Source organism: Takifugu rubripes, chromosome 18, assembly GCF_901000725.2.
Source record: "Takifugu rubripes chromosome 18, fTakRub1.2, whole genome shotgun sequence".
In the NCBI taxonomy this organism is placed as follows: domain Eukaryota; kingdom Metazoa; phylum Chordata; class Actinopteri; order Tetraodontiformes; family Tetraodontidae; genus Takifugu; species Takifugu rubripes.
In genome coordinates this window covers 3504833-3517702 of record NC_042302.1, presented here as the reverse complement: position 1 = coordinate 3517702, position 12870 = coordinate 3504833, and the positions used below count along the sequence as shown (strand labels likewise).

Here is a 12870-nt window from a genome sequence, read left to right as displayed (position 1 = left end):
TAAGAAATATGCGAATGCCCGCCTTCTCCGCGAGCTAAAGCTTGTCTCACAGAGTCGCTGTGCAGCTCCTCTCACCAGGGTCCTAAAGAGGAAGTAGACATTTTCGCAACCACCGCACTTCCTGTCATTGCAGAAACACCTGAGACCAAATGTCTGCTTTGTTAGGGTTAGGATGGGGTTCGCAGGCTACGCTGCAGCCAAGCACCAGGGGGCACCAGCTAGCTGGTTAGCATCTTCGAACGAAAGTATCTCGGAGAAACTGCCGATGCTTATTGGGCCTCGAGCAATTTCTTCCGTCAAAAAGCTTCAATGCGTCCCTGTAACGGGGACAAGCTGAATTTGCTTCTTTTTTTGTGCGAAGATAGAAAAGAAGCGTCGCTACATCAGATAAATGGAAGTCATCACACAACTGGAGGTTCTGGGGGGGGGGGGCCACCGATTCAGCTCCGCTGTGCAGTTTTCATCAGCTCTCCTTCAGCCAAGCCAATCTCAGCAGAGACGCGAACATGTGAGTCACCACAAGACCGATCGAGAGCTGCAGCGGTAAAAATGCCATTTCTGTAGCGTTGGGGGGGGGGGCAGGTGGAATTTAAGGACGCCGCCCTGCTCGGCCTCGCAACCGCAGCTGACGTGCGGTTGAGGTTCGACCTCAAATATCTGCTCCCTCCTCTGCAGGTGGCAGTTGGAGGTGGTGTGTGTGTTTCTGTGTGTGTGTGTGTGTGTGTGTTTCTGTGTGTGTGTGTGTGGTGGGGGGGGGGGGGGTGCACATAGAGCTGCAGGGGGGGGTGTTTGTCTTTTATTAACCACTAATAAATAGGCCAAGAAATCAATCAGGTCACAAACGGGATCTGACAGCGAAACCACCAACCGATGTTCTGAAAGTTGCCTGAAACAGCTGCTTTCCTGTCAGGTCGCCGGAGCCGTTAAGGCGCACGAGCGGGCGGCACATTCGGCGACCCGCACGGCCTCTGGGGCGAAGGGAAGGAAGCGAGACGGGAAGCCTGGTCGCGTACAAGGTGACGCTGGTGACGCAGCGCAGGCCCCGATGGGGCAACTGTGCAAAGGAACACCAGCAAAGCCACTCCGCGGCGCTTTGATCTTTCCCTTTAATCTGAGGACATCCGTCCACACGTGTCCGACGGCGAACTCTCTCCCCTGCCAGAGATTCAGGTTGATGAAGAGAACCAAAGAGCCCCGTTTGAGCTCGCCGTTTGCGGCTATTGTTTCACCTGGCGGCGGCTGATCCCACGGGCTGCGCTCGGATCAGGGGTGAACGTCGCTGCCGAGGCGTCTCCCCGACCATCCGCAGATCACATGATCTTGTATTTGTTTGTCTCTTGTTGGCGCCGGGTGAAGGAATCACACTCTGAGCGCCTTCTGCTTTGGAGTGGGAGCCAGCTTGTGTGTGTGTGTGTGTGTGTGTGTGTGTGTGTGTGTGGAGGGGGGGCACTGACAGCTCCAACACCTTCTGGAGGAAGACATTAATGACATTATCAACACGGCCCGTGCACATAATAAACATGGGTCCAGCGTTTTCAGGATCACGTGACTCTGTCATTAACACTCTTCACCCTAATCACAATCACCTTAAATGCCTGCAGATTCAATTATTCTGGGGGGTGGGGGGGCACGTCCTCTTGTTTTGGGGGTGTAATCAGACCTGATAGACAGGAGGTATTCCCCAGCACGCTCTTGCACTGCGGCCCCGGGTGACGCGGTTCTTTTGTGAACGCGGGGAGATCAAGAGGACCGGAGGTCCGTGTCGACGTCAGCGGGAGCCGCCGGGGCCACGACTGTGGTCATTTACGGAAACTTTTTCCAGCTTCTAAAAATCAATGAGGGCAGTTTTCTGGAGTTCTGTGACTCCGGGATGTTGAAATGTAGGCTTGCGTGACACAGGTGATATCAGAGTGCATTTTTGCTCAATTTCCACTTTCCTTTTTTAAAACTTATAGTTGAAGATTTGCCTAAATTCACTTCCCCCCCCCCCCCCCGTGGGCACACACTCGTGGTTTTCCACGCACGGATGACAGGAGAGCGACGGAACATTCGGTGGCGCTGCTCTTACCGCTGGAGTTCTTGCCACAGATGAGGTGCTGGTAGGGCTGCAGAAGACCCCACACCTCCGAGTCGTTGCTGATGGCTTGTTCCAGCGCCTCCACGGTCAGCTTGGGGATGCCGTTGTCCCTCTCCAGCAGCGTGCTGCGCAGGACGCGGCCGAACACCTCTCTGAACAGGCTCTCCAAGCAGGCGGTCAGGTATATGGCGGCGTGCTCGTGGATCCTCAGCGCCACCCGGCTGTCCACCATCCACCTGAAGAACTTCCCCACGGAGAAGACCAGCCCGCAGCGCTCCGACTTGCCGCGGCTGAACTTGTCCCCGGTGCTCATGTTGTAGAGGGAGAGCGCGCTCACGGCCGCCGTGATGCAGTTCACCGAGATGGTCCAGGACAGCACCACCTTGATGGCGCTCTGGATCTCGTGCTTGGTGCATCTGGCGTAGCGCAGACTGAGCCGCTGCGCCTCCCGGGCCACCCGCACCAGAGCGCGGCTGATGAGAGCCGACAGCCTGGCCAGGACCTCCGGCGGCGGGCTGCCCAACATCAGGTCCTCGTCTTTGGCCAGCGCGCCCTCCACCTCGCCGAGGCTCCATGGCACGTCCTCCAGCTCGGGCAGCTTGGCGCACTGACCCGAGCACTCCAGGATCTCCGTGTCCTCCGCCAGGACGGTGTTGACTGTGTCCAAACTGTTCTGCCTGCTGTGCATGGATTCCGTCAGATGCCAGCAGTTGTTGCCCCCATGCGAGACGGACTGATGCGTGTCGGAGCAGCACAGCGACACGCTGGACGACCTGACCGAGTCCGCGGCTCCACCATAACCAGAATCAAGCGTTAAATCCTCCAGCGTCCTCACGACGGTCTTACCCTTGCCTGCCATAACTGCACCGCATACTGTTGGGTATGCGTGGTCTCCAATTAAAAGCCACAAAGTCGTCTCCCCCCTCAACGCGGGGAGCTGGTTGTATTTCCCGGCAGCAGAGACAACGATTGCGCCTCTACTTGTTCCTCCCCTCCTCCGGATGACCGTCTCCTCTTGTCCACAACTTCACAGGCGTAACCCGGGAGCGCACAGACCGACTGCAACAAGCGCAGCGCGGGCAGGACTCCGCTGGAGAGGTGGGGCCTGCAGCCCCGCGGCCTGGAGGAAGCCAATCCGCGTCTCCGTCAGCGCTGAGTGACGGAGGACCTGCCTGCCTGCCCGAGACAACCTGATGCTGCCGAGCACGACTGCAGAGATTTAGAAGCCACCTGTCAGATGCGTGTGGCCCCGAAGCTGCGGCCGGAGCCTCGAGCACCAAACATGTGGATCATTGTTAATTCATCAACTGTGCGCGTAAAAGCATCTTATGTCTGAAATCGCCGCGTTCCTTTAAAGGCGCGGCTCGCGTTACACCTGCTGTCTCGTTTCAGCTTTGTTGAGAAGATCCTGGGTTTTGTTCGGCGTCGTGCAACATTTCTGCTGGGCCAGGAAGATTAGAAGTGACAGGACGGAATTCTGGAGGGCGATTGAAAGGAACAGTTGGCAGAATAATGATTCATCCTTTGTGCTGAGGCTTCTGTCTGTCTGTCTGAGCTGGACCAACCATCTGTCCACACTGCTCGTCACGCCAGAGGCCCTTTTCATATTTTCTTAGCATGAAGCTGCTTCCACTGCAGAGCTCCATACACTGGAGAATGCAGCAGCATGACTCAACAAGGACAATATATCACCGTTTGGCTGACACGCAGCCTCTCTTTTGAGTCATTTTGTCGTTAAAACGGCCGGTTTTTGCAGGTTTGTGGTGGGGGGGGGACCCAGAACTTGCTGTTTTCACCAATCCTGAGTGTGACAAAGTTCTCAAATGAGCAGTGGATTCAATCAGATGGACTAACTGCGAGGGGAGCGTCTCGGAGTTGGGCATGCCAGCTGCTTCTCCACGCTCAGCGTGGTCTTTCTGAGGCAGTCCTCACACTTAAGTGTGGTTGCCAGGTAACAGCAAAATTATCATTATTTTCCCAGCATGCCTATAGGCGAAAGTATTTGGACTCAGATCTATCTATCTATCTATCTATCTATCTATCTATCTATCTATCTATCTATCTATCTATCTATCTATCTATCTATCTATCTATCTATGCAACTTATTCATCAACACATCTAAAATATCAATGAAATATTTACATCCAAAATCCAAATATGTAAATCACGAATTATAAATTTGCCACCCACATGCCAAGTGTTTGCTACTGACGTGATTAATAGTTTAAAAGATATTCGGAAAAGCCATATACTTTAAAAATGTCGTCATACTTGTTGTCATATTGTTATGCTGCCACCATGTGGAAGCTTCTGTGTATTACAGCTACCGCAACGCTTATCTTGCATAATTGAAAATAAATGTTTTATATAACACACGAAGATTAACCTGTCCGGTGTCCGGTGACACTAATGCTACTTAAAAACATTAAAATGGCATATATGAACATAGACACGTACTTTATTTTTATTTCTTTATAAAAAAAAATCCATTAGGTTATATTCCTCTGATGTTCTGATATGTTTTCGCCATTAAATAAACAAAAATGCGCACATCTTTTTTTCATTTCTTTTTATTTGCTTTTACATGCACACGAGCAGAGAAGAAATCTGAGATTTTGACGAATCCGTAAAAAACAGCCAGCAACAACTTCCCGAAAGAGGTTAAAGAATTCGTGTCTACGTAAGTTTTGTTTTACTCGCTATAAGCGTAACGCAGCACCACTCGTGAAACTGGATTCATTTGGAACGAGTGCCTGTTTAAATACGTAAGCGCTGCAAAATTACACACGCACGTTGACGCGTGACAGCCGTGCGCTCATGCCAGACTTCATGTGCTTATCCGGGTTCTTTTATGGTAAACAAGCCTGTAAAAAAAAAAAAAAAAGTCTGTAAAATGACGATAGGCTGATTCCTCTGAAAATGTGTCACTCCATTAATGTCTACCTGCCATATTCAACACATTGAGGCGTCTCTTGTATTTTATTTACAATTTTTAATTAAGTAGGTCAGCTGCCACAGGGGGGTAGCGCGGCGACAAGGTTCCTCGATCAGGTTCCTCTCAGCATCTAGCCACACTCAGCGAGCATTATGTGACTGTTGCGTCGGCTGGAAAGACGCCACAGCTCTGTAACGTGCAGGGGAGCCATTAAACGGAGCCCATGTGTTTATCTGCCTGTTACAGGGCCGAGGGAGCACGCTGCAGAAACGTGACCGCGCCAACCAGGGCTCCCAGCGGCCTCCGCCAATCACAGGGCGCGGAGCCGCCTGCGTCACGCGTGGGCGGAGCCACGCCTGTAGGTGCGGTGAGGAGCTTGAGCAGCCATTCGTTTACAGCGGAGACGAATATTGGACATAAATACTCCAAACGGCGCTCGGAATCGACGGAGACGACGCGTACGGGTCCGGGGAGGATTTGCAACCGATAAGTGTTTGTCTAGGCGACGTTCGAGTGGCGGGTTTTGACAGAATCGCCTCGGAACCTGTATTTACATAACCAGCTTTGGAGGCTTGTCGCCACCGCGTCTTGTGTGTCGTCGGCGGCAGCAACGGTCTCCAATCTCCGGCCCAAACAGCCGCCTGTCGCGTCGATTCGGTTCGATTAGGACTTTGTGAGTCGGCCTGATTCAACTTGTGTTTTTTCGCCGTTTTTGTCGTATTTTCATTATTCACGAAAACAAGTTATACAACAAGACGCGCTGAGCGGAGCAGGTCCTAGAGCCCGCCGGGTCACCGCTGCTTGTCTCCGGGCCAAATGCTTCAGCTGCCAACCCTTTCTAAATTTCTCGAAATTATGGAAAAGGTTCTGTTAGAGCAAGGCTAAACACCCAGCGGAGCTGCACCATTTCGCCACGCTTGTATGCTAAATTAGCATACACGCGCTTCTCTTGCGACGTTTGGAAATCTCGGCCTCGCTTCTTCTTTGGTTTTTCTTTTCTCTTGATCCGGGAAGTTTACACCTGAAAGCATCGGCAGGCGTGAAGCGAGCACAGAGGACCACTTCTCCATCCAGAAAGAGCACATAAAGGACTCATCCAGTTGAGTGATGGTCATTAATACGATCCACTGGTTCAGGAAGGGCTTGCGGCTCCACGACAACCCGTCGCTCAAGGACTCTCTGCTGGGTGCCGACAGCGTCCGCTGCGTCTACATCCTCGATCCCTGGTTCGCCGGATCTTCCAACGTTGGGATCAACAGGTGGAGGTGAGCCAACACTGATGCCCCTGTGGGTGGAGGGTGCAAGGGTTCGAGCCCTAATACTCGCTGATTTGCTGCGTGCAGGTGTTTCACCTGGAGTTTCTCTTTGCACGATGGCAACCTAGGAAAGGGAAGTGACGCTTCCAGCCATGCTGGGCACTTCCTGAGAGAGCTTTCGGGATCTGTCTGGTCCCCCACCATTCAGTAATCCGTAATCATCACAAATCCAAACATCGGTTGTGGTTTCAGGGTGAAGATGATGCTCAGCGAACACAGTCTGTGACATCACGGACGTGGCGGAGACTCGTGTCACACGACACGTAAACACGTAAACAGTATTTAGGCGTGTTAGCCTCAGGACAGGGCTGGAATTAGTGTCAGTGTTTTCAGTATTTTTATCAGGATCGGTTACTAGATGCTGACCATGTCAATAACCCCCCCCCCCCCCCCCCCCCTCCTCCGATGCATTGTGGGGAATTTTCCAGCGTGCCACCAGTCCGCCCAGTGACAAACGTCTGCGTCCAGCCTGGGCTGGCCGGGCCCCTCAGAGTTTCCAGACATGAAAGTAATGAATGAAAGCCTCTCGGCGGGCTGAAGGCGGGGGCGGAGCCTCCGTCCAGGATCGCCACCTTTTAATTCAATTCTAAAATTTTACATAACTGACATTTCCCTGACGCGCGTGTGCGCGCGCGTGTGCGAGCGAGACGGGAACAGGCTGTTGAATCCTGATGCCGCAAACATTTGAATGAGGGTTTATGGGATGTGATGGAATATTAAAGTTATTTTAAAGCCCCAGTGTGATGGTGGGGCTCACTGGGCCGGGGGAGAATTGTACTGTTAAAGCTAATTCTGCTTTATTTCATCCACGAGAGCCCCAGCTGTCAGAATAGATCTGAATAGATCTGATCGCTGTCACAAAACCAGTTTTCTAGGGATCAGTGTAGATGGTTTCATGGGTGGAATGATGTGAGGAACTTGGCTTTATTTAAATTAGCGTGTAGAAATCAGGTCACACAGACGGGGTTTGAAAAAAACACCTATGCAAATGAGGTCTTTATGACGTTTTCTTTAACATCTTGGCGATTTATCCCCACTTGTTATAGTGTTGTTCTCTAGATTTGTGTAAAATGCTGTAAAAAAAAGTGCCAATATGCCTCGAACGCGTGCGACCTTGAAACCAAGCCGAGATTTAAACCGTAGGAGCCGGGATCAGCGTTGCTCAGCCCCGCTGGCTCGGCGCTTATCTTTCAAAAGAAATCGACTTGGTGAGACACTCCCACGGTTTTAGCTGCGACACCAAAGGAAAAAGTGGTTCCTTCTGGGGCTGCTGGCAGCAGGAACGCACCAATGGACGTTTCAGCGGTCTGACATTGCATCGCTGGGAATTTGGTCTTGAATTAACAGGATTAAGGCCAGACGGCCTTTCCACCACGCAGACGCTGGCACCGTTACCCACACCCACACCGTTGCTGTGGAATTGGCTTTCATTTAAGCCGTGCTGCTAAATGTTCAGTAGCAGTTGTTGCCTCCACTTTCTGATGAGAAGATAAAGCGCACAAAGGTTTCATTTTGAATCAGCCGTTTGGGTTTATGGCAGCGTTGTTGATGAACTGTGACACTGCTGGAATGTATATGTGTAACTAATGGAGGTCCCTTATTTAACCTTTTAGACTCCGTTGCCTATCATTTTCTACCAAAACATAAACTCTGCTATTTCAGTGGAGTCGCCATGACATCATTAAGTAGTGAATTGTGTGCATGTGGCGCCGCTCGTCGTGCCCTGCAGCCTCTGTAATTACCGCCAGCGCAGGTTTAGAATCCAAACAGCAGCAATCAGCTGCGTCCTTGAAGCCCTCAACCAAACAGGCCATTTCCAGATGACATAATCATAATAACCGTTGCCCCCCCCCCCCACCAGCGCGACCACGCACGGCTTAAAGTAGGTCAGTGTGTTAGTAGTGAGCGCTCCACCCTTCCTCGCCCTACTTCTATAAGAAAAGGCGAACCCCTCGGACGGGCTGCAGGTCCAGAGCGTCGCTTCCCGAAAATCCAACTTTAAAAAATGGAAAATGTGTCGGCCCGGGGCGATTTTTGGGCGCTGCGGCGGCACACGCAGGTCCCGGTGACCGTGGCTCGCATCTGTCATATCCCTCCTCCGTGGTCAGGACCTGGCCGCGGCAGATGAATGGGAGCGGGCGCGCCAACGATAAGCCTGCGGTGGCGACCGGCTGCAGATGCAGATGTTTAACCGAATCATATTTATTCAAAAGCGCCTCTTCTAGGTCGGGGGCGTTTGCTGACCTCACTCACAGCGGAGGATCAGCATTCATACGAATGCAGGTCAGGTGACTCATCTTCTGCCTGCGTGTGATGAGGAGCGTCCTCCAGGGGCTCAAAAAGGAAAGTGGATACTCGGTGACCCGCTGGAGCGCGGCGGCCGGGCCCTCCAACCTGGAGGCTCAAAACAGTGATGAGGAGGAGGATTTTTCTCCTCTCTCCTGGTAGATTTTGGCGGGAAGAGTCGATTCACTCATCAGAACACGAGCGATTTGAAATCAAGTCGCAGATTCTAGAGAAGCAAAGCGGAACACTGAGGAGCTGCGAGTGTTTCTTCTTCCACTGTAACGCTCCACGCCGTTTGGTGCGTTTCATGGCTGTGTATTTGGGCCGTTGGCTCACTTTTCTCACCCTCTGACTCATCGAGTCCATTTGATCAAATTTGGAGTTCGGAGCTCCAGAACCTTCACATCATTCTTAGACTTTGCTCAGCATTAACAGCACGCTCACACTTAAGTTTTTTGCTTGTTCCCGTGTCGTCCTTCAGGTTCTTACTGCAGAGTCTTGAGGATTTGGACTCCAGCCTGCGGAAGCTTAACTCCCGGCTGTTTGTGATCCGGGGCCAGCCGACCGATGTCTTTCCCAGGCTCTTCAAGGTAGCGTCTCCATCAATCGCACGGCCGTACGTTCCTTCTGAGTGCCTCCATCAAACCCCGCCTTTGTTGTCCAGGAATGGAATATTTCCCGTCTGTCTTACGAGTACGACTCTGAGCCGTTTGGGAAGGAGCGCGATGCAGCCATCAAGAAGCTGGCGTCCGAGGCCGGCGTGGAGGTGACGGTGTGCATCTCCCACACGCTCTACGATCTGGACAAGTGAGTTTCGCCTGAGTCTGCGCGCTCCTTCGCCGTGCCTCCAACACGTCTTTAAGTCTCTCTGTCCTCTGCAGGATCATAGAGTTAAATGGGGGTCAATCGCCGCTCACCTACAAGCGGTTCCAGACCCTCATCAGTCGCATGGACCCGGTGGAGGTTCCTGCCGAGTCCATAACGGCCGAAATCATGGGGAAATGCACAACACCACTGTCCGACGACCATGATGACAAGTACGGGGTTCCCTCCTTGGAGGAGCTGGGTGAGTGGAAGCAAAATCAGGGCTTAAACAGTCTCTGTCGCCACCTGGTGGTGAAATAAAATAATACACAACCTCCTTTTAAAAAAATCTTGGATATTTGATTCTGTAAAAAAAAAAAAGAAAGTTGAAAGTGTTTCTGATGAAGGTGAAAGCAATTGCTTGATGTTCTCCGCAGGCTTCGATACCGAGGGTCTGTCCTCAGCTGTGTGGCCAGGGGGAGAGACTGAAGCTCTCACAAGACTGGAGAGACATTTGGAGAGGAAGGTCAGTAAATCCAGACACAAGCCGGAAGAATGGGAGGAAATTAGAAATGTCTACTATAAGATTGTCTGCCATAAACTCTCATTAAGCCAGATTCTTCATTTTATTCTTGGTTTGGCACCTTTCTGCACATTTGCTAACAAAAACAACCCCATGTGACTTGTGAACAGGCATGGGTGGCCAACTTTGAGCGTCCCAGAATGAACGCCAACTCGCTGCTCGCCAGCCCGACAGGCCTCAGCCCATACCTGCGCTTTGGCTGCCTCTCCTGTCGCCTCTTTTACTTTAAACTCACCGACCTGTACAGGAAGGTAAAGACGAGCCTCTCGTTCGGACTCATTCCCCCCAGTTTCCCAGATGCTAACCTCTGTCTGTTCCACCAGGTGAAGAAGAACAGCTCCCCGCCACTGTCGCTCTACGGCCAGCTGCTGTGGCGCGAGTTCTTCTACACAGCCGCAACCAACAACCCCTGCTTTGACAAGATGGAGAACAACCCCATCTGCGTGCAGATCCCATGGGACCGCAACCCGGAGGCGCTGGCCAAGTGGGCGGAGGGCCGGACAGGCTTCCCCTGGATCGACGCCATCATGACCCAGCTGAGGCAGGAGGGGTGGATCCATCACCTGGCCCGGCACGCCGTGGCCTGCTTCCTGACCAGAGGAGACCTGTGGATTGGCTGGGAGGAGGGCATGAAGGTGAAGGAACAGTAGCATGATGGGATTGTTCTTTTCTTTCGTTTTCCCTGTCGGTCCGGTTTATGCTGCCCATTAAACGCGACTGGAACTGCACTTTTATCTGCTAGCGTCTACAACCGATGATCCAGGACCTCGCTTTTTAAAGATATTGTTGCACGACATCATTTCCTGCCTGCTCCTCAGCTAACAGCCGCGTTGTGTGTCCGCAGGTGTTTGAGGAGCTGCTGCTGGATGCAGACTGGAGCGTGAACGCCGGCAGCTGGATGTGGCTCTCCTGCAGCTCTTTCTTCCAGCAGTTCTTCCACTGTTACTGCCCCGTCGGCTTCGGCCGCCGCACGGACCCCAACGGAGATTACATACGGTACGGAGGAGCTTGTTACGCTTGTACGGTACGGAGGAGCTTGTTGTCTCCGTGTGGTGTGCTCACCGAGCGCTTCCTCTTGCAGGCGTTACCTGCCCATCCTGAGGGGTTTCCCAGCCAAATACATTTACGACCCCTGGAACGCTCCTGAGAGCGTGCAGAAGGCAGCCAAATGCATGATCGGTGTTCACTACCCCAAACCCATGGTGAACCACGCCGAGGCCAGCCGCCTCAACATCGAGCGGATGAAGCAGATCTACCAGCAGCTCTCCTGCTACAGAGGCCTCGGTGAGGAGGCGGGGAAATCCAGCTGTAAAGTGCTCCCGGTTAGCAAAGGAAAAGCTCTGATTCCTGGGTTTGCTCTGTCTTCAGGGCTTTTGGCTACAGTTCCCTCCAACTCCAACGGCAACAGGAACAGCAACAATGAGACGTGTTTCCCAGTGGAAGCTTCACACGATCCCAGCGCTCCGTCCGGTAAGCAGAGCGAAACCATGTCGGCGCCGCGTGCGTATGCCGGGGAAGCGGCGTTCCTAAACAGGAAGCATCTTGCCTTGCAGGTTATCAGGTGCCCGTTCACACGCAGGGAGACTGGCAAAGCGGCGTCATGATGTACATGCAGGACCCCCAAAGCGGCATGGGAGCACACCAGCAGGGTGAGTTTAACACCTCAGGAACAGCCGTCACACACTGACAGCAGAGCTGCTTCACGGTCTGTTATGTGTCTGTAATTCCATAAATGTTCCTGAATTCCAGGCTATGCAGGCACCAGCTCCGGGGTCATGTGTTACACTCAGAACACGCAGCAGATTCCCGGTCCATCCACTCAAAAAGGTGAGAACGCGACATCCAACCTCGACGACCAGGGCGCTGAAGCTGCCTTCAGGGGCATTTGTAAAAAAAAAAACGGCGTTTGTGTTTTCCAGGACTGGAGCGCCACGGGGGCATTCAGACGACCGGGAAGCGCCACAACGAGGACTCTGGGAACGGCAAAAGTTCCAAAGTCCAGAGACAGAGCAACCACTAGACAGGTGAGGCAGTAGAGGAATGTTTTTGGAAAATGCAATTTATATTTTGGTTGGGCTGTCCTTTTAATTTGACTGAAGTGCGTCATTTGGAGCGTTTTCTGACGTGCACGTGTCCTTGTTCTTGCAGGAGAGCGTGCAGATGTGTGAACAGCCCAAGACAAAACCGATGTTTTTGGGTTTTTTTGGTTTTGACATTGCACCGTTGCATGAACACACCCTCTGAAAGAGAGAACGACCCCACCCTCAAACACACCTTTGGTTGGTTTTTTATTTTTCTTTGGGACTGTATATTGACTGTGCAGCGGCCCGGTCCAGTGCTCGCATCCCTGGAGCGGCTGTTACTGTGCTGGTGTTTGGGTTGCCGGGACAACAAAAAGTCCTCCTGTATATAGTTTCAACTCACATACAACTTGTACATATTTGGATATTGTATGTGTGTTTCTCTCTTGTGTAGCCATAGACCCATTGATATATTTTTGATATGAGAAATCATTGTGGATGGAGCTCGTCTTTTTTGGAAACTTTTCAATAAAAACCCATTTGTAGGCCGTCCATTCCATAGAAGACCAGGGTGAAAAATCTGGGATGGATTCTGACACCAGCGCCTACCCTCATTTATTTGACTCCCAAGCCCCGCCCCCTTTTGTCAGCCATCCAGCGTATCTATCAAAAGCGTGTTTCCATCATTTCTGTCGTAGTGCTCGCCGTTTTATTCCACTGTAGAAACACTGTCGGGTTGAAGTAAATGCAGAAAAGCGACAGACGTGCAGAATCTTCATATCATGGTGACCCCCTGCTGTATATCACACCCCCCCCCCAATAAATGTACCACTGGAGAGAAAGAAGT

The 12870-nt window shown here is 52.1% G+C and overlaps 2 protein-coding genes across 4 annotated transcripts in view; one reads left to right on the top strand and one right to left on the bottom strand.

Annotated features, from left to right (window-relative positions):
* Positions 1–3395, bottom strand: part of btbd11a (BTB (POZ) domain containing 11a) — a 69585-nt gene extending 66190 nt beyond the window's left edge. For 2 of the 3 annotated variants that reach the window (XM_029825763.1, XM_029825765.1), the window contains exon 1: positions 2069–3394. In XM_029825763.1, the coding sequence (XP_029681623.1) occupies positions 2069–2936 (868 nt within the window). In that variant the 5' untranslated portion in view covers positions 2937–3394. Of the gene's footprint in view, positions 1–2068 lie in introns of all 3 variants that reach the window. The other variant, XM_029825764.1, reaches the window with a different exon arrangement.
* A 1989-nt stretch (positions 3396–5384) lies between these two features.
* Positions 5385–12868, top strand: LOC101072059 (cryptochrome-1-like). The gene is made up of 14 exons (XM_011613243.2): positions 5385–6278; positions 9097–9205; positions 9280–9422; positions 9497–9681; positions 9857–9945; positions 10113–10253; positions 10326–10637; positions 10847–10998; positions 11084–11286; positions 11371–11472; positions 11556–11651; positions 11752–11829; positions 11922–12026; positions 12151–12868. Exons 1-13 carry the CDS (start codon positions 6121–6123, stop codon positions 12020–12022), a joined length of 1869 nt encoding a protein of 622 aa, XP_011611545.2. The 5' UTR covers positions 5385–6120; the 3' UTR covers positions 12023–12026; positions 12151–12868.
* Positions 12869–12870: the final 2 nt, after the last annotated feature.